Consider the following 20,098-nt stretch of genomic DNA (forward strand, 5'->3'; position numbering starts at 1 on the left):
CGGCGGAGGAGCGGGTGAAGCCGAGGCCTTTCTGCCTCACCCGCCCCCACCTCCACCAAAGCGCGCCCCTCCCCCGGCTAAAGGAATGGTCGCCCAGCTCCTGCACTGCACCCCCTGACCCCAAGGCACGAGGTGCGCCTTGCCGCACGTCCCCGGAGCAGAGGGCAGCACAATTGTCCCTCTGTCCTCCTGATCCATGCACAGGAAGATCCACGCTCCGCAGCGGCCCCCCAAGCCTCCCTGCAACACCCGGTAATGCAATTCACGGGGGCGGGGGAGGCGGCAGCAACGGCGGCGGCGGCGGCGGCAGCAGCACTGCCCCAATCTAGAGACAACCAGAGACGAGGAAAATGGCTCCGAGTAGGGACCGCCTGCTGCACTTTGGGTTCAAGGCGACAGTGAGTGATAGGGGAAGGGAGTTGGGTGGCTGGGAAGGACATGTGCGCCAGCACAGGCTATCGGGGAAGCGACAAGACTTAGGGGGCTGGGAGGACAAGACAGACAGCTCAAGTGCTTAGTGAGTTGGTGCGTGCTGTTTGCCCGCGGAGGAGAGGAGAGTGGGCTCGGGTGCTGTGTGCAGTTGTCCTGCTTTCTCTTCTCTCACCGGTCGGCGAGCACGCGCGCACTCGCATCCGCCCCACAGCCCCTCCCATACATAAATACACACAGACACATAGGCACTTCCCTGCCTCTCCTTCTCGCGGTGGGCTTTCCTGCCTTGGAGGCGAGAGCGGGCTCGTGCCGCCGCCGCCGCCGCCGCCGCCGCCGCCGCCGCCGCCGCCGCCGCCGCCGCCGCCGCCGCGCTCCGGCTGCTCCCGGGCTGATGGTCGCCGGCTGCACCCGGGGGTGGGGGAGGGGTGGTCCTGCGCCGCCGCCGCCGCCGCCGCCGCCACCGCCGCGCGCTCCTCCTCCTCCCCCTCCCCACGCAGTTCCGAGGCCCGGGCGGCTCTGCCCAATGAGGAGCGGCGTTGCTGGTAGGTGGGGAGTGTTTTTGTTTTGGGTTGAAGTTGAGGCTGAGGAGAGAGAAGAGCTAGCGACGAGCAGTCGTCGCCACACCGCGGGAGGTGGAGGAGGCCCTGCCGGAGTCGCGAGGTCTCTCCTCCCCGCCGACGGCCCCTGCCCGCAGCTCCTCTGCCTCCTCTCGGTGCCGGAACTCACGGGCCTGCCCGGGGCCCCCAGTCTTTGCACTCCGCACGCCGCAGCGCCCGGCCCCGGCCGCACCCGCCGGCCCCATGAGGAGGGACGTGAACGGAGTGACCAAGAGCAGGTTTGAGGTGTGCGCTTGGAGGGGGCTAGGGTGGCGGGAGGAAGGCGATTCCCTCTCTCGTGCCCCGAAAAATTCGCTCCGCACTGAGCCTCCTCCCTTGTCTGGCGCCGTCACCCCCCGGCCTCTAGGACTGCCAGACTTCTCTCCCCCTTTTCGCGACCCGAAAGCCCAGTGCAGCCCGGCTTCCCTCTTCCTCCCGACCGGTCGCCTCTTGCCTCTTCCACCAGCGGGGCCCCGGCGGGGGATTAGCTCTGGCGCCCTAATTCCCCCTCCCCCCAGTATCACTCAGCTTTCCATTCTTTACACAACCCTTGGCTTGCCTCCCTTCACCCGGCAGAAAAAGCATCACAGCTCCGATCGACCGGAGGGAGCTAGCTTCTTTTCTTTCTGCCACTTTCTTCGTGAAGCGAGGGGGAAATTATGGGCTAGGGGGCTTTTCTCCGAGTTTGAGAGACCTTGGTTAAACTAGGGAAGTGGGGGTGGTAGACTGAGATGATAGAGACGACCACGAGTTTTCGGTGCTGTTTGCTTTGGGTATTGTTCTGATACTTCCTCTTCTTTCCCGTTTAGTCTGTACTTTTGTAGCTCATTGTTTCTGGGAACTCTTAGACGTGTACAGGCTTTGAGGTTGGGACGAAGGTCTGAGAGACTTAAAATCCATTCAAGTCTCTTTGTCTCTAAGAACTCCACCTCTGGCGAGAGAGGTTTATAGTAATGGAATTAAGGAATGGGTGAGGAAATAAAACATCCGAAAGCGTCTTTAGAGAGTAGTCAGTGTCAGGAAGTGGTTCCTTTGGGAAGTGAAGTATCGTAGCTACAGGTGAATTACAGTAGTATAGTAATATACAGGAAGGTGTTTTGAGGGGATAAGAAAGAGAAAGAAACTACAGCAAGAAGAGTAAATGTTGCCTGGCCTTTTTTGGCAGAGAATCAGGCTGACCTGGGATCACTCACAGCTCAGTGTACATCTCACTTGGTGTTTTTCTTCATTTCCATTTGAAGGATGAAATTGTAAGACGGTGAGACAGAAGTTTCAGGAAGCTTGCCAACTAGTTGCAGAGGATGAAATTGTTACCCAAGGTCTTCAGTTTAGTCTATTCCTTGATTTCTTTTTATGCTTATGGGAAAAATATTTTAATTTGCCCATAAAGATCAAGACAGGGAGTGTTGGGGAGAGTTTAACTGCAGAGCTACAGTGTTACTGTTGCAGGCCAGGAGTGGAGAAAAATCAAGGAATTGGTCTCCTTAGAGTCTTCATATTTACCTTCATCATGGGAAGGAATTATTATAGTAGATATGTTTTGGTGTTTAATAGAATTTTATGTTGCCCTAGTGTAGAGAGACCCAGTAAACTTAATTTATGATGGTTTCCTATTCAGTACTACTGTAAAAGTCCAGACTGCCATTAAAATTACTGAATAGATATTTAGCACTTAACAGAAATCTTCAAAGGGAAACCCAAATGCTGAAGAATTGAGTGGAGGGTGGCCTTTTGCCATTACAGTCAGCTCTTTATCATTTTGCTATTCACTTTTAGGTTGTGTGAGTAATTGTTGGAAAGAGTTCTTTGTAGTTTGTGCTTTAAAAATGCATTGCTATATCCTGTTTTTGTAATTATCTTATATTTTAATTTGTAGTTTATCTGTACTGGTGGTACTAAAATAATAAGAGAATGTATTGCTTTCTTGAGCATGTCTGGGTCTTTAAAATAAACTTATTTATTTTTAATTTATTTTTATTTTTGCCTGCGCTGGGTCTTAGTTGCTGTGCGCGGGCTTTCTCTAGTTGCGGCGAGCGGGGGCTACTCTTCATTGTGCTGCGCAGGCTTCTCATTGTGGTTTCTTGTCTTGTTGCAGAGCACGGGGTCTAGGCACGTGGGCTTCAGTAGTTGCAGCACACCGGCTAGTTCTGGCGCACAGGCTTAGTTGCTCCGCAGCATGTGGGATTTTCCTGGACCAGGGCTTGAACCCATGTCCCCTGAATTGGCAGGCGGGTTCTTAACTGCTGTGCTGCCTGGGAAGTCCTGCAAGCATGTCTGTTTACCTTGATTGGTACAACTAAAGTTTTCTTAACATGTCTAAGATAAAAAGGGAGGGAAAACTCCTTCTTCTGCAGTGTTTATTTGTAAACAAAAGGCTACTCTTATTATGAAGTGAAGTGTTCATGCTGAAATAAAAATGAGAAGGGACTGGAAATGATATGTGTTAATGAGTTTCATTGTCTGATGTTTCTTAAAGTCATTTACCCCTTAATGACCTAATTTACAGGTAATAAAGCAATAAACTTTGGTCTCTCATGAAGTAATAAACCTTGCTAATTCGTTGAAAACATTTTAAATGTTTACTTTCAATGGATAAAAGATGTAGATAAGATGAAGCAGCCTTTTCATATCTAAAATATTTACATTATTTTTTTAATTCTCAAAAATCACAGGTTTTTAAAGGACTGATAATTTTATGATTGTAAGCAGATAGCTCTGAAAATTTTTGTGAGTGCGGGAAATTTCTATAGCAAATATATAACAACTAATTTCAAATTAGTTATGGTTAATACAAAAAGTGAAAGATTGTTTTCTTGGCCACATTTTTTTTTCTGGGCAGAAGATAACTAAAGCTTATTGTTTTTTATTTAATTCTTTAAAACCTTTTTTAGGGAATATTCTGTGTATTATGCTTTTGGATGTTGTAAGTGAAGGCCACACACTTTAAATCTCACACTCAGTGGTAGAGTTGTAGAAAAAAAAATTTTTAAGTTAAAATCAAGGGAGAAGAGTATCTGTTAGGCAGCTATGTAGTATCCTGTAGAATAGCCAAGTAGATGACTGTTGGATAAAAGAGTTTAAAAAAAGATATGGAGGTGTGAAAATTATTGTTGTTCTTTGCTGTATCACTTTGGCATTAAATCTGTACTATAATAACCCTTATAAGTTAACATAATGCGTACTGAATTGTCTTAGTCTTCTAATTGAAATTCATTAAAATCCTTTTTTTTTTTTTTTCTTTGGTACGCGGGCCTCTCACTGTTGTGGCCTCTTCCGTTGCGGAGCACAGGCTCCGGACGCGCAGGCTCAGCAGCCATGGCTCACAGGCCCAGCCGCTCCACGGCATGTGGGATCCTCCAGGACCAGGGCACGAACCCGTGTCCCCTGCATCGGCAGGTGGACTCTCAACCACTGCGCCACCAGGGAAGCCCCAGATACTTTTATATTACTTGCAGTACACTTTGTTTTGTGGCAAATTTTGATAATTTCCTTTCAAATTTAATAATGATTATTAAATATGTCCTGTATGCCAGGTGCACTGAGCTAGATGTCTTACCTTGGTTACTTCTAATTCTCACAATTCTCTTTTGAGGAAAGCTAGGGCCCAAGAAGTATTCAAGTTGCACAGCTAGTATTTTTGGGAGCCAAGATTCCAATCTGCAATTTTTTTTTTACTCCACTCTATCATTCTGCTCTGTTTTTAGCATAACATAGTATAAAAGCCCATAAAATGTGTGGAAAAGAGCTTTCCTAAAGTTCTTCATCCAGTATATTTTATTTTGCTTTTGCTATCGAGAGAATACAGCTATCCTTCTTTTTAAGTGCTGTAGCCAATGCTATCTTAACATAGTGAAATTAATGACAGACATGTGTAAATATCTAAGCTAGCCCTTGAATCCAAGTTTAGATTTTTTTCAGTTAGGACTCTCCACTTGTCATACTCTTAGTAGCTCCATTATGAGAATGTAGTATTATTGGAGGAAAAAATTCTTATTTGGGTTTATTAAAAAGTATAACTTAAAAAAAAAAGTTATAGTGGTAACATTCACTGACATTCACATACCATTTTACAGTTTAATCAGTCCCCGGAGATGTTAAGACTCACATAGCTAGGAAGTGATGAGTTCCAATTTGGGTATTTTGAATCCCTGTTCATTATTGTTTTTCATTATACCTCACTGCCTCTCTGATAAATCTGTAATACTGCAGTTTGTATGATTAGGTTGTAATATTTCTTTACCTGCTTCATTTTATTGCTTCAATTTGTCCAAAATAAGAAAAATCATAAACTGTTCTGTGGCAGAAAGAAAATACTGCTTTGGGAGTTAAGAGAACTGGATATTAGATAACCTTGATTTTTGTCACCAACTAACTGTAGCTTTGGTCATCTCTTTTCACTTCTCTGGTTTGGTCATTTACCTCTTCTGTAAGAAAAGGGAGTTAGAATCAATTATTAAGGTTCCTTTTGTTCCAGATCCTATGAATCTGTAATTTTTGAATAAAAGCCGACCTTGGTCCTTTCTTCTGAAATAGCCACTCCAGTATTTTGTTAAAGTTTGTAGGCTCAGTCACACAGTACAGTTAAGACTGCAGTAATGACCCTTTTTCTCCCTTAAGGTTTTATCTTCTAACCTAAAGAACATTCTGCATAGTAAATAACCATATTTTCCAAGTTGGTGCATGTGGAAAATGTTATATTTTCCAGTGGGTGAGAGTCATTTGTGTCACTCTATTTGAAAGGCCTTGCAATGGGAAAGAGTACTAGTAAAACTAAGGAATTTTGTTTTTAATGCTTTAGAGATTGGTTTGAAAGCAATTATCTAACATTACTATAGAAAATCCAAATTAAAAGTCTGGGCTTTTTAGGCCCATTCAGACAATCTGTCCTTTTTTGAATAATGTTACTGATATTTCTTTATTGTATAATCATGGGTCCTTTTGAAGCACAGTACACTGTATCATGTACTTATATTGTAGTCATTCATTATTTAAAATAAACATATGTTTGTGTCTTGCTACAGTATATATAAGATAAACAGTTATGTATTGAAAATTATGCTTTCCATTAAGTCATTAAATTTTTTTAACTTGGCAAAAACTTCACAAGATGTATTGTTGATATTTAATCCTAGTTATAAGATGTGATCTATTTCTTTTTTAAAAAATAAATTTATTTATCTTATTTATTCATTTTTGGCTGTGTTGGGTCTTCGCTGCTGCGTGCGGGCTTTCCCTAGTTGCGGCGGGCAGGGGCTACTCTTCGTTGTGGTGCGCGGGCTTCTCATTGCGGTGGCTTCTCATCGCGGAGCATGGGCTCTAGGCGCACGGGCTTCAGTAGTTGTGGCACGTGGGCTCAGTAGTTGTGGCTCACGGGCTCTAGAGCACAGGCTCAGCAGTTGTGGCACACGGGCTTAGTTGCTCTGCGGCGTGTGGGATCTTCCCAGACCAGGGCTCAAACCCGTGTCCCCTGCATTGGCAGGCGGATTCTCAAGCACTGTGCCACCAGGGCAGCCCCGATGTAATCTGTTTCTACATTGAAGATTTTCATTCATTAAAGCAGTATTTCTGTTAGAAGTATCCACACTTTTAAAGTCATGTCTTCATGTTCTAGGCCTTTTGTCAGTTTTAGCTGTTAGTATTGGTGGTGTTTTTTAATCTTAATTTTAAAAAATCCTTCAATTTTCATCCTCAGAGTTGCCTCTTTTGAAATTTTGGTCTCATATTTCTTCTAAATTAATGAGTACTTTTGTTATTGCTAGCCCTTAGATTACTGTTTCCCAACTGGTGACAGATTGGAAACTAAATTAAAAATTTCAGTAATCTAACTAATATTGTGGTCTTGCAAGGGTATTTTTAGATGTCCAAAATAAAATATTCCGTTACACCAGGAAAATCCAAGGGAGGGAGGAAGAAGAAAGAATGCCCTTAAACTGACCAAATTTAGCTGCTTGTGCAGTTGTCTTTACACTGTTTTCCTATTTAATATCCCAGACTTAGTGAATTCTTAGATCAGACCCCTACCCAAAAATTGCCTCAGAAAAATGAAGGCATCCACCTGTGGTTTTATAGTTTTATGTCTTAATGCACTTGAACCCATTTGATAAAAAGATTTTAACTTAATAGCAACTACAGTAGGTGGTGGTATTGAACTATGCAGTAGTATTTATGCTTGATTCATGTTGCTTTATTATATAACTTTAAAAAGAAAGGTATGTATTCAAAGGTAATAAATCCAAAACAGATTTGCATTAGCTTTTGAAGACTATTTCTGTTAAAAGAATGGCTTTGCTGGCTAGTTATTTTCAGCACATATCGAGTAACGATTTAGCAGGCATGTGATTTAAAGCTATAGGTAAGTAACCTATTTATTCCCGAATCATATTTCCTCCAATTTGATTTTATGATATTCTGTTGGCTTTAATAAGCCTCATATCTGACAGTTGTAAGCAGGTGGAAATGTAAGTAATTTAATCCATTTTGCTGTCTTCTAAGTTGCTCTGAGGTAAAAGTCACCTATTAAAACATGGTAGACAAGGGTTTAGTCAGTTATGAAACATATATTGGCAATGTCTTCTGTCATTTTTATCCTTGATCCCAGGAATTTCTAGTAAAAAGTAAAAAAAGGGAAATAGAACACTGAAAGTAAATAGTAAATTGATTTTATGCATTACTTTGGTGCTAAGACAGAAATCATATCTAGTAACAAGGAGGTGAAGGTTGGCAATATATCGAATGCCTGCCCAGTTTTATATAATCAAATGTAAAAGCTATTGTGATATTTGTTGGTGAGTGTAACTTTCTGATTAACTGAAGGATGCAGGCAGGTATAATTTCACGATCATTTATTTATTTATTTTTGATTTATTCTGCTACTTTATTTTTATATAATATTTCCTACATGACTTAAAGAGTTATAAATTAATTATATTTTAACAAGAGTGGATAATTATGGGTACATGCACAGACAAAACTCAAGAATTCAGAGTCAGACTGTGGTTTATTCCCTATCTTAGAATTTGTAGCTAAGGGTTTCTTTGTTTTTTTTTTTCCCACCAAGAAGAAATAGATATCTCGGGGACTGAGAAAGTGGGAGATCTTTGCTGACATGAAAAGAGTTGTACTTTCAGAATGGGTTAGAACAACAAGGGGTGCATATACTAACTCTTCATGATCATTCAAAAGTAAAAAATGGAAAAACATTCTCAGTTTTACTACAATTTACAATAATAAGAATATGCCATAGGTATAGCTATTCTGAGTACTTTTTTTTTTTTTTTTTTTTACTATATGCAGTATGAAGGTATTTATGTGGCAGGAGGGACAGGCAAAAAGAAAGCAGTAAATTTCTAGATTAGGGCAGGTTTTTAAATGTAGAGTACCTCTTCTTTTATGCTTCTGTCATCCTTGGTTGACAGTTTAGGCCCTGGAAAGGTCATCGCCAACTGCCTGTATCCTGAATTGCAGTTACCAGCGAAGAGCCAGATTTGTTTTGTTCTTTGTTTTCTTTTTTCCTTTTTTGAGGTGGGTGGGGTGAAGGGAAAAAAAAGAGAAGGGATTTGCAGTTCCTTGAAAATTAACAGTTAAAAAAAAATATTTCTGAAGAACCTAGGGGCAGGACAGGAATAAAGATGCAGACATAGAGAATGGACTTGAGGACACAGGGAGGGGGAAGGGTAAGCTGGGACGAAGTGAGAGAATGGCATTGACATATATACACTACCAAATGTAAAATAGATAGCTAGTAGGAAGCAGCCGCATAGCACAGGGAGACCAGCTCCCTGAGAGCACCTAGAGGGGTGGGATAGGGAGGGTGGGAGGGAGACACAAGAGGGAGGGGATATGGGGATATATGTATACGTATAGCTGATTCACTTTGTTATAAAGCAGAAACTAACGGAACAGTGTAAAGCAATTATACTCCAATAAAGATGTTAAAAAAAAGAGAAAATTAACAATTTAATATTAACTATAAATGTTAGCTGCAAGGTTTTCCAGAGTTTTTTGTTAGAATATGTTATCCATTTTTTTGTCATCTTATTTTTTGAACTAGATCATCTGTGTACTTTAATGTTCTAATTTTGAAATTAATTTGAGTAAGGAGAGGATGGAAACATTAAGATGGGACTTCCCTGGTGGCGCAGTGGTTAAGAATCCACCTGCCAGTGCAGGGGACACGGGTTCGAGCCCTGGTCTGGGAAGATCCCACATGATGCAGAGCAACTAAACCCGTGTGCCACAACTACTGAGCCTGTGCTCTAGAGCCCGTGAGCCACAGCTACTACTGAGCCCACGTGCCACAACCACTGAAGCCCACGCGCCTGGAGTCTGTGCTCTGCAACAAGAGAAGCCACCACAATGAGTATCCTGCGCACCGCAATGAAGAGTAGCCCTGGGGCTTCCCTGGTGGCGCAGTGGTTGAGAATCTGCCTACCAATGCAGGGGACACGGGTTCGAGCCCTGGTCTGGGAGGATCCCACATGCCGCAGAGTGGCTGGGCCCGTGAGCCACAATTACTGAGCCTGCACGTCTGGAGCCCGTGCTCCACAACAATAGAGGCCGCGATAGTGAGAGGCCTGCGCACCGCGATGAAGAGTGGCCCCCGCTTGCCACAACTAGAGAAAGCCCTCGCACGGAAACGAAGACCCAACACAGCCATAAATAGATAGACAGATAGATAGATAGATAGATAGATAGATAGAGTAGCCCTGCTCACTGCGACTAGAGAAAGCCCATGTGCAGCAACAAAGATGCAATGCAGACAAAAAATAAGATAAAATAAATCAATTAATTTAAAAAAAAGAAAATGAAAACGTTAAGATGATGTCTTTAGGATTTTACAGGGGGAAGTAACTTCTGAACTATGAAATACACGTGTATGTATTTTACATACACATACACGTGTGTATCTATGTGACCTTGGGTTAATTGCCTTTCTGGACCCCACTATCTGAACTCTAAGGTTCCTTCTCACATGGAAATTCTGTGATTCTCTGTAAATAAATCCCCCAACTTGCTGTGAGTTAGATATTAGATATTCAATTTATTGCCAGTGTTCTTACATTTCTTTGTTTTTAACTGCTGTTAAACACAAAACACTTACTTAGCTTTTGTGACCTGAACCTATATTCTGCTTTGGATTCCTGCTTGTTTTTGCCCTGAATTTTGATAAAAATGGAGGTGGGCACTGGCAAAAGAAAAAGACAAAAAGTATGGTATGTGTATATACCACAAGTACATGTAAACCATATGTACATGTATATGTATATACAACTATGGTGTATCTGTCCAAATGACCTTTGCCAAGGGAGTGAGGAATGGATATGATTGTGTGATATCCTGGAGTTTAGGGTGTTATGATTCAGTTTTTAATATTTATGGAATTTATGTATTTATATAGAGAGAACCTATTTAAGAGCATTAGCTTTGAAGTCTGAGTTTGAACCCTGGCTGGGAAAAAGTGTATTAAAAGGAAAGAATGTAACTAATGATCTCTTTTCATCTGATTCAATTTTATATATCAGGTTTATTGAACAGGAACATCTATGAATTTTAACCAATGTAGTTGAACAGTAATTAACAGTGTTTCAATTTGGAGTTTATACTGTAACCATTATTGCATTCATTGTTAGGCAAATGTGGATATATGTCTCCTAAGATGAGAATCTGGAACTAAATCGTAAGTTGACATTTAAAACAGTCAGCTTTTACCCCAGAAACTGGTCATTCTTCCGTCTCTGATTTGTAGAAAATACAGCTATGGCATGACTGAACATGGACAAGTAAGTAGGGATGCATTTATTTTTTTTAAAAGAGCACCGCATTGCTAATACCCTTTCCCCACACTCATCCTTATCAGTTTATTTGGAAAATTATTTACATGTCCTTCATTTGAAGACACTCATGTTGCAAAAATCACATCATAACTTACTTCTGCAACCCGTTTGTAGGAAGGAAACGATATATTTTGGAAGTATCCTTGGATAAGTTAAAGCATTTATTTAATAATGTAACTTTCCTAACATTATCATGAATGGTAACTTCAGGAAGATAAAGGACTTTATATTCAGTGTTCTTAGTCACAGCTGACTGGAGTTATACAAAAACAGCTTCCCAAATCTAGATCTACACAACAACAAAAAATGCAGTTTTACTGAGGTCAACACGTTCCTTAAGAAAGAAAAATTGTATTTAGATTTTTTGCCTCAGAAGGTGGATTATAGGCCCTAAATGGTCCAGACAGAAAAGTTTGGCCTATAGGAATCAAGAACTCAAGGGGCCTAATGTTGACAGTACGGTGAACTCAAACTGAACGCTGGGGAAAACCACTTACTTCTCTGTCTTTACAGCTCTAAAATAAGATTTCCAATATCTATTTCCCTGTCTTAATACAAACTGGATTAATGTTAAAGATTAAACCTAATATAATGTTGTATGCCAATTATACCTCAATAGAAACAAAAAAGATTAAACCTAAAACCTCTAGTACTCCCTGAGTTAAATGGGTATTATTAAGGAGAAATAAATGAAACTAAATTTAATTTATGGCAACTGAATTCCATAGTAGAGATAAATAAGTAACAACCTGAATGTCTAATCAGAATCACCAGTGAAGTTTGTTGTACAGTACTAATCCCTTGAAACACTGGGATAAAGAGTACAAAGTTAACTTGTATTTGCAAGCTGGGAAATCAATTTACATACCATAGATTTGCCATTATAAAACCGATATCTCTTCGTAAGTTTATATCCTATCCTAGATGTTTCAGCCCTAGAAACAGGAGCAATATTTAATGTATAGCACCTAAAATACAGTTCTTTTACAACTTGTACATTTTACATGAATCAGATACATTCAGTTTTACTAATGAAACCACCACACCACACTACAGCCTCTCAAACTACCAAGAACAAATATGTCTGGGAACTCACCAAAGCTTATCTGACCTTGTCCGGGGCACAGAAAATCTCATTATAGAAAACCAGGGCGGGCTTCCCTGGTGGTGCAGTGGTTAAGAATCCGCCTGCCAATGCAGGGGACACGGGTTCGAGCCCTGGTCCGGGAAGATCCCACATGCCGTGGAGCAACAAAGCCCGTGTGCCACAGCTACTGAGCCTGAGCTCTAGAGCCCGTGAGCCACAACTACTGAGCCCGCGTGCCACAACTACTGAAGCCTGCATGCCTAGAGCCCGTGCTCCGCAACAAGAGAAGCCACTGCAGTGAGAAGCCCTCGCACCTCAACAAAGAGTAGCCCCTGCTCGCTGCAACTAGAGAAAGCCCCCGCGCAGCAACGAATACCCAACACAGCTAAAAATAAATAAATAAAATAAATAAATTAAAAAGAAAAAGAAAACCAGGGCATGGTATTGATAGTTCAGTTCTCTTCAGATTTTATTTAGCACCAATATGTGTCGGATATTGATAGGTGTTAGAGGTACAAAGCTGCTCCAAAGCATTGTCTTTTCCTCAGGGAGTTTGTTGTCTAGTTAAGAAGAAAACTGCATGAGAAAAATAATTTAGTGGGTTCTGGTAAATGCAGTGATAGCTATATGGGAGCGTGATAAGAACCAATTTCATGAAAAGCATTCACACTTTCTGTGATCCTCATACTGCTTATATGAAACGCATTACATTTTATTTAGTGCTTTTAAAAGAAAAAATCCATTGAGGCTGCTTTTAAAAAATATTAGCACTCTACTGTCAGGTGTAAGAATTTATTTTTTTAATAAATTTATTATTTATTTATTTATTTTTGGCTGCATTGGGTCTTCGTTTGCTGCACGCAGGCTTTCACTAGTTGGGGCGAGTGGGGGCTACTCTTCGTTGTGACATGTGGGCTTCTCCTTGCAGTGGCTTCTCTTGTTGCGGAGCATGGACTTTAGGTGCGTGGGCGTCAGTAGTTGTGGCACATGGGCTCAGCAGCTGTGGCTTGTGGGCTCTAGAGCACAGGCTTAGCAGTTGTGGTGCACCAGCTTAGTTGCTCCGCAGCATGTGGGATCTTCCCAGACCAGGGCTCGAACCCGTGTCCCCTGCATTGGCAGGTGGACTCTCAACCACTGTGCCACCAGGGAAGTCCAAAATTTATTTTAAAAAGTACAGGTATGAATTACTTATACTTATCTGTACCAGGGACAACCAAGGGAAAAGAGGCATGTTTTCATTAGTAATTTCTTTGGTTTTACTGGTACATCTTTAGGGAAACAAAACAGTGGGACTACTAATGATAGAGCTAATCAGAGTAACTGCTCTTCTCTAAAGCTGGACATTTCTCAGAGATGTAAGCAGAAATTAAACAGGGTTAGAAGAGGAGTAACAGGAAAGTAACACTTTCACCAGTAATTCCAGGAATTAATTATATAGTAGGTAGTTATACACATATTGTTCCATTTGTTTTTAAAGCAAAGAATAAATTTTGTTAAGGAATTTATGAATGACTGAATAATACTGACCCTCATTTATGGAGGGCATCCTGCTAACCTTCCTTTAGTAGGGCACATATTTTGAACTGCCTTAAATAACCACTTAATATAGTGTTTTACACATTAAAGAACATGTTCCCATTTATGATTTCATTTGAACTTAAAAAAAATCTTGTATGTTAGGTAGGGGATATTTTTCTGCTATTTTATAGGTAGGAAAGCAGATACTCTGGAAGGCTGTTATTTTACCAACGTTAAATAGCTGAGTATAAAAGCCAGAACTTTAATCCAGTTGACTTGAAGTTTCTTATACTTGCCTCTAGGGCATGCTGACTGAGAATTTTTTTTTTTTTGCTTGCTTGCTTTCTTTTTCTTTTTTTCTTTCTTTCTTTCTTTCTTTCTTTCTTTCTTTCTTTCTTTCTTTCATTCATTGGAGTATAATTGCTTTACAATGTTGTGTTAGTTTCTGCTGTACAGTGAAGTGAATCAGCTGAGAATGGGTTGTTTTTTTAATTTTATTTAAAAATTTTTTTTGGGCTTTCCTGGTGGTGCAGTGGTTGAGAGTCCGCCTGCCGATGCAGGGGACACGGGTTTGTGCCCCAGTCCTGGAAGATCCTACATGGTGTGGAGTGGCTGGGCCCGTGAGCCATGGCCGCTGAGCCTGCGCGTCCGGAGCCTGTGCTCCGCAACGGGAGAGGCCACAGCAGTGAGAGGCCCGCATACTGCAAAAAAAAATAATAATAATTATTATTTTTTATTTTTATTTTTGGCTTTGTTGGGTCTTTGTTGCTGTGCATGGGCTTTCTCTGGTTGCAACGAGCAGGGGCTACTCTTCATTGCAGTGCGCGGGCTTCTCATTGCAGTGGCTTTTCTTGTTGTGGAGCACGGGCTCTAGGCGCACAGGCTTCAGTAGTTGTGGCACATGGGCTCAGTAGTTGTGGCTCGTGAGCCCTGGAGCGCAGGCTCAGTGGTTGTGGCTCATTGGCTTAGTTGCTTCGTGGCATGTGGGATCATCCCAGGCCAGGGCTCGAACCCATGTCCCCTGCATTGGCAGGCGGATTCTTAACCACTGCACCACCAGGGAAGCCCCGAGAATGGGTTGTTGTGAACAGTTTACCCATTGTTATTCTTTTGATCCATAGCAAGTATTTATAAGATGTTTGGTTAGGGTTGATTAACACTTGAGTTTGTGGTGAAAGAATTGAGCAAAGTTAATTTTGTGGGGACTGCAAAACATGGGCATTGAACCTGTACTTTGGCTTACTAGCCAACTTAAGTAACTCTTAAACAGCCATGAACAAATATTCTGGATAAATCACGCTAAGTTGTAAATTCCTTTCAGATACCTATGTAATAAATTACATTTGTAGCAAAAGCTGTTAGCGTATCATTCATATGTTGAATAAAACTGATTTGATTACCTTCTTTACTATAATTCTTCCTCATGAGAACTAGGAGTGAGATACTAAAAATTTTATAATAAGTATTTGTAGAATCTTGAATATAAGTTTATAAGGCTTCATGTTCAGCCTCTTTGCAAGTTTTGCTCTTAGGCTTGATGTAAAAGTCTGGGCAGCATTTTACTCAATTTATCATAATATATTATTAAAGATGAAAGGTAGCAGTATACCACTGTTGAGTGAAAAATAGTAAACATTTAGGATATAGTATTTTATGAATAAACAGACATGTCTAGATAAAGATCAAGTAGGTTTAGTAGAATAAAAAAAGTTTAATATCAGAAAGAATACCAAGAAGCAATATTACCATCTTCTAGAGTGTTTAAATTATTTAAATAATCTGAAATTTGCATTAAAAATGATCCCATCCATAAAATGCAAGCTGTTCTGGAGTTATGGCCAAGATCTATCTGACCCTTCTAACAGCTATCAAATATATATTTATATGAAATATGTGATAATTCACATTACCTTTTTAGTCTTGTCTATACTATATACCTACCTAGGATCCAGTTTTATTTTTCTATACTTTACATGTTCTGGCTGTTGTCAAGTGACTGGGGTCTTGTCGGTATTTCCAGTAACGATATTGTTTCAGAGATGAATTAACAAAATGAAAAACTACAGGATTCAATTCAACATTAGGCTGGGAACCAGGGGAGAATATATATGCTCCACATTATCCTTTTTATTTTTTTAACATCTTTATTGGGATATAAATGCTTTGCAGTGGTGTGTTAGTTTCTGCTTTATAGCAGAGTGAATCAGCTATACATGTACATATATCCCCATATCTCCTCCCTCTTGGCATCTCCCTCCCACCCTCCCTATCCCACCCCTCTAGGTGGTCACAAAGCACCGAGCTGGTCTCCCTGTGCTATGCGGTTGCTTCCCCACTAGCTATCTATTTTACATTTGGTAGTGTATATATGTCCATGCCACTCCACATTATCTTAATTGGAAATAATGTTTTTCTCTTGTGGAATTAGGCCTGGATACGCATTCAGGTTGAAGGTGCATAGCCAGCCAAATAGTATTTGTAAGTAGTTGTTTTGCTTAACGCCAGTGGCACTAAAAAGGAAATGATCAAATTGAAATCTAAGTGAAACTTAACCAAGAATTAGCCTAGTAAACTTTCTTGTAGCTTTTATTTACTGTGGCTGGGTTGGACTATGGCTTATTAAATGGCATGCAATCTCCGTGAAGTGTACCATTATTTTAGACAAAGTCAGTTTTAGCATCATCTGCTTTGGCCGTCCTAAAGTAGCCTCAGATCTCTCAGTTTAATGTGTTTCAGGGACGTGTCTTTCTTCTGCCCACTTGTATTTTGCAAAAATAAGACAGTTATAGGCCTATGATTTAATTTGGGACTGGTAGTGGGGGTTAAATTAAGTTGTTGCTTTAGTATTTGTTCTTGGAAGAGAAGTTAAATTATAATTTACTATGCACCTTAAAGTGAGTTTCAAGTGAAAAGCAATTCCTCCATCTCTCTGTTCTCTAGAAGAACAATTGTTAACTGTTTAATATGTATCCTTTTAAAAATTATTTATCTATTTAATATGTATGGATATGTTCACATTTTATGATCAAGCAAAATTATGCTGGACATACAGTTTAGAAACTCGCTTTTTTCTTCTTTTAAAAAATTATAGTAAGTTTTAATTTATATAAGAAATATGTGGATACATTTTTCTTTAAAAATTAAAACATTTTGAGTATGATAATTCCTTTTTATACTGCCCATAATCCTGATCCTCTCCACCTAAAGAGATAAGGGCCAGATAAACAACAAGATCCTACTGTGTAGCACAGAGAACTATATTCAATATCCTATGATAAACCAAAATGGAAAAGAATTAAAAAAAAAGAATGTGTGTATATGTATAACATATACACATTGCTGTACAGCAGTAGCTAACACAACATTGTAAATCAACTATATTTCAATAAAAAATTAATTAATTTAAAAAGGGGGAAACCAAAAAAAAGAGAGAGAGATAAGGACCAATTTTAAATTTGATGAGTGTCCTTGCAAGTCTTTTTCTGTGCTTTTACATAGCCTTAGTTTTCTGTGTGTGTGTTTATGTAAGTTGCCTCATACTGTATCTGGCATTCGGAAATTTTAACTACGATATGTCTTAGAGGTCTGTTAGATATATTTCTTTTCACAGTTACATAATATTCTATTCTATGAATATTCTAGTTTGTATAGCTAGCTATTAATTAACCTTTAGGTTTTCTCCTTTGCATCACAAACACAAATGCAATGAATGTTCTTATATATGTGCAAGTGTTCCTTTATGTTAAATACCAAGAAGAGGGTTTTCTGGGTTATAGGGAATATATGATTATTAAGTTTATCAGATATTGTCAAATTGCCTTCCTAATTTATGTTTTGGCCCATAGTGTGTGAGTGAACTTGTTTCTCCACATCTTTACCAACATGTGATATTTCCCAACTTTAAAGTTTTTCAGTGATAGAAGGAAAATTGTGTTTTATTGTATTTTGTATTTCCCTCATTACTACTGAAGTTGAGTGTCTTCTTGTTTTAGTCTTAATGTTTTATTGATCTCATGTGTTTCTTCCATAAGAAAGAAATTTTTCTTTCTTGTTTATTTTATCCTTTGTCAAGTTTTAAAAATTAGTTCGTGCCTTTTTTTGTTTGTTTTTTAATCCCTTTAGGCATTCTATATATTGGATACTAACCCTTTGTGTACCCATATATTTGCAAAGGTTTTCATTGAATGGGCTTGTCCAGTGTTTCTTGGTGTTTATTTAAAAAAGGGTCTCCTATCCCAAGATCATAAATATTCTTCCATATCTTGCTACATTAATTTTTGTAAAATCTAAGTTTTTAACATACCTAGAGCTTATTATATAAGGTAGAGAGAGTCTTAACTGAATTTTCCCACATATTGATAGTTCATCTTCTCCCCACTGGTTTTGAAATGCCATTTCTGTCATAAAACCAATTAACTGAATTCAAAGGTCTGTTTTGAACTGTGTTCTGTTTCTTTCATCTTTTTTTTATCGCCAGTACCACAATTTTAATTGATTGGTTTTATACATTAATATGAGGGAATTTATATAATATTTTCCTTCCCATTCAAGAATATGATAGGGAGTTCTTCCTTTAAGATCTTAACACAGTTTGGGTTTCCCTGGTGGTGCAGTGGTTAAGAATCCGCCTGCCAACGCAGGGAACACGGGTTTGAGCCCTGGTTCGGGAAGATCCCCCATGCCCCGGAGCAACTAAGCCTGTGCACCACAACTACTGAGCCTACGTTCTAGAGCCCGCGTGCTGCAACTACTGAAGACCGCGAGCCTAGAGCCCGTGCTCCACAACAAGAGAAGCCACCACAATGAGAAGCCCGAGCACTGCAACTAAGAGTAGCCCCCACTCGCCACAACTAGAGAAAGCCCGCACACAGCAACAAGGACCCAATGCAGCCAAAAATGAATAAATAAATAAATTTAAAAAAAAGATTTTACACAGTTTTCCTTTTATTTCTGCAAACTTCATAGTTTTTGAAGTTATTACAAATGGGCTTTTTTTTCCTGTTACATTTTTTTCTTTTTCTTTCTTTCTTTTACATTTTCTAATGATTAATTCATTCAGCAAATATTTGAGCACTTTCTATGTGCCAGATATTGTTATAGATGCTGAGAGTGTAAAAGTGGACAGAACACAAAATCCTGCCCAAATGGAGTTTAAAATTTAGTGAAGGGAAATGGACATGAAACAGATAAAAAAGTAAATGTGTAATGTGTCTGATGGTGATAAGTGCTATGGACAGAAATGAGGGACAGGAAAAAGAGGAAGGGAGGTGGGCATGGCTCATACTTTACATAGAATGGTTAAGGAAGACCTCACTGGTGGTTAACATTTGAGCAGACTTAAAGAAATGATGGAGCAAACCCTTACAGGGGAAGGAATACAAAAATGAAGGTGGGAGTGTGTATGATGTATTCTAGGAACAGAGTGAACAGGTGAGTCACTGTGACCAGATCATGGTGAGGTTGGGTAACTGTGGTAGGGAAGAGGTCAGAGAGTTATGAGTCGGGGGTCGGGGTGGGGTGGGGAGTGGGGAGCATGGGAGAGCAGGGCAGGTCATAAATGGACTTATTGGCCGTTTTGTGCTCTGGATTTTATTCTGACAAGGGAAGCCATAGGGATTTTTGAACAGAAGAGGAACATTCAGGCTTTGAAAGGATCACTCTTGCTTTGTAGAGAAGTAATATATATATAACTGGTGTTAAGGGTTCTTGGAGTAATTCAGAAAAGTAATAGTGGTATCTTGTATGAAGTTGATTGTGATGGAGGTGTAAGAAGTAATTGGATCCTGGATATATTTTAAAGGTAGAAATGATAGGATTTACTGTCATTAGGAACCTATAAAGTTGGTGTATTGATTTTTGTGATTCATTTTTGTATCCAGTTAGCATGCTCCGAGCTGCAAATAGTAGAAAACCCTTTTAGTGGCTTAAAGAATAAGGTGTTCCTTATCTCACATTATAAGGAGTCAAAAGCAGAGCTTTTACCAGGATTAAGAGCCTTGGTTTAGAGAGGTGGTTTTCAAACTTCAATTTGCTTGACAGTCATCTGGAAAACTGGCAAATCACCTGGGCCCATGAACTTGCATTTCTAAGATATATAAAGGTGATGCCTAAATGAGTACCACACTTTGGGTAACACAGACTTGGAGCCTAATAATTAGGAGGACTTTAGGGTTTGAGCAAAACAATGGAACCATACTGACTGGGTTCAAATCTTAGCTCTGCTATTTCCTATCTATTTTAAAATTTCAGGTATATTGATCTCAAGGGGCTATTTTGTTGTTCTTTTCTAATTTTATTGTGTTACATATAAGTGTATTAGTGGTTTATGATAACAGGTGTTTTTTTTTAAATTTTATTTATTTATTTATTTGGCTGCATTGGGTCTTCATTGCTGTGCGTGGGCTTTCTCTAGTTGCAGCGAGCAGGGGCTACTCTTTGTTGTGATGCATGGGCTCTAGGCGCTTGGGCTTCAGTAGGTGTGGCACGCAGGCTCAGTAGTTGTGGCTCGCGGGCTCAGTAGTTGTGGCTCGCAGGCTCTAGAGCGCAGGCTCAGTAGTTGTAGCGCACGGGCTTAGTTGCTCTGCAGCATGTGGGATCTTTCCGGAACAGGGCTCGAACCCGTGTCCCCTGTG

At 40.1% G+C, this 20,098-nt stretch overlaps 1 protein-coding gene across 7 annotated transcripts in view; it reads left to right on the plus strand.

Moving 5' to 3' along the window:
- The first annotated feature begins 18 nt into the window (after nt 1–18).
- Nucleotides 19–20,098, plus strand: part of FBXL20 (F-box and leucine rich repeat protein 20) — a 114,095-nt gene continuing 94,015 nt past the window's right edge. For 2 of the 7 annotated variants that reach the window (XM_004282718.3, XM_004282719.4), the window contains exon 1: nt 981–1,274. In XM_004282718.3, the coding sequence (XP_004282766.1) occupies nt 1,233–1,274 (42 nt within the window). In that variant the 5' untranslated portion in view covers nt 981–1,232. The other 5 variants (XM_033410807.2, XM_049702566.1, XM_033410809.2 and 2 more) reach the window with 5 other exon arrangements.

Source organism: Orcinus orca, chromosome 19 (assembly GCF_937001465.1).
Source record: "Orcinus orca chromosome 19, mOrcOrc1.1, whole genome shotgun sequence".
Taxonomy (NCBI): Eukaryota; Metazoa; Chordata; class Mammalia; order Artiodactyla; family Delphinidae; genus Orcinus; species Orcinus orca.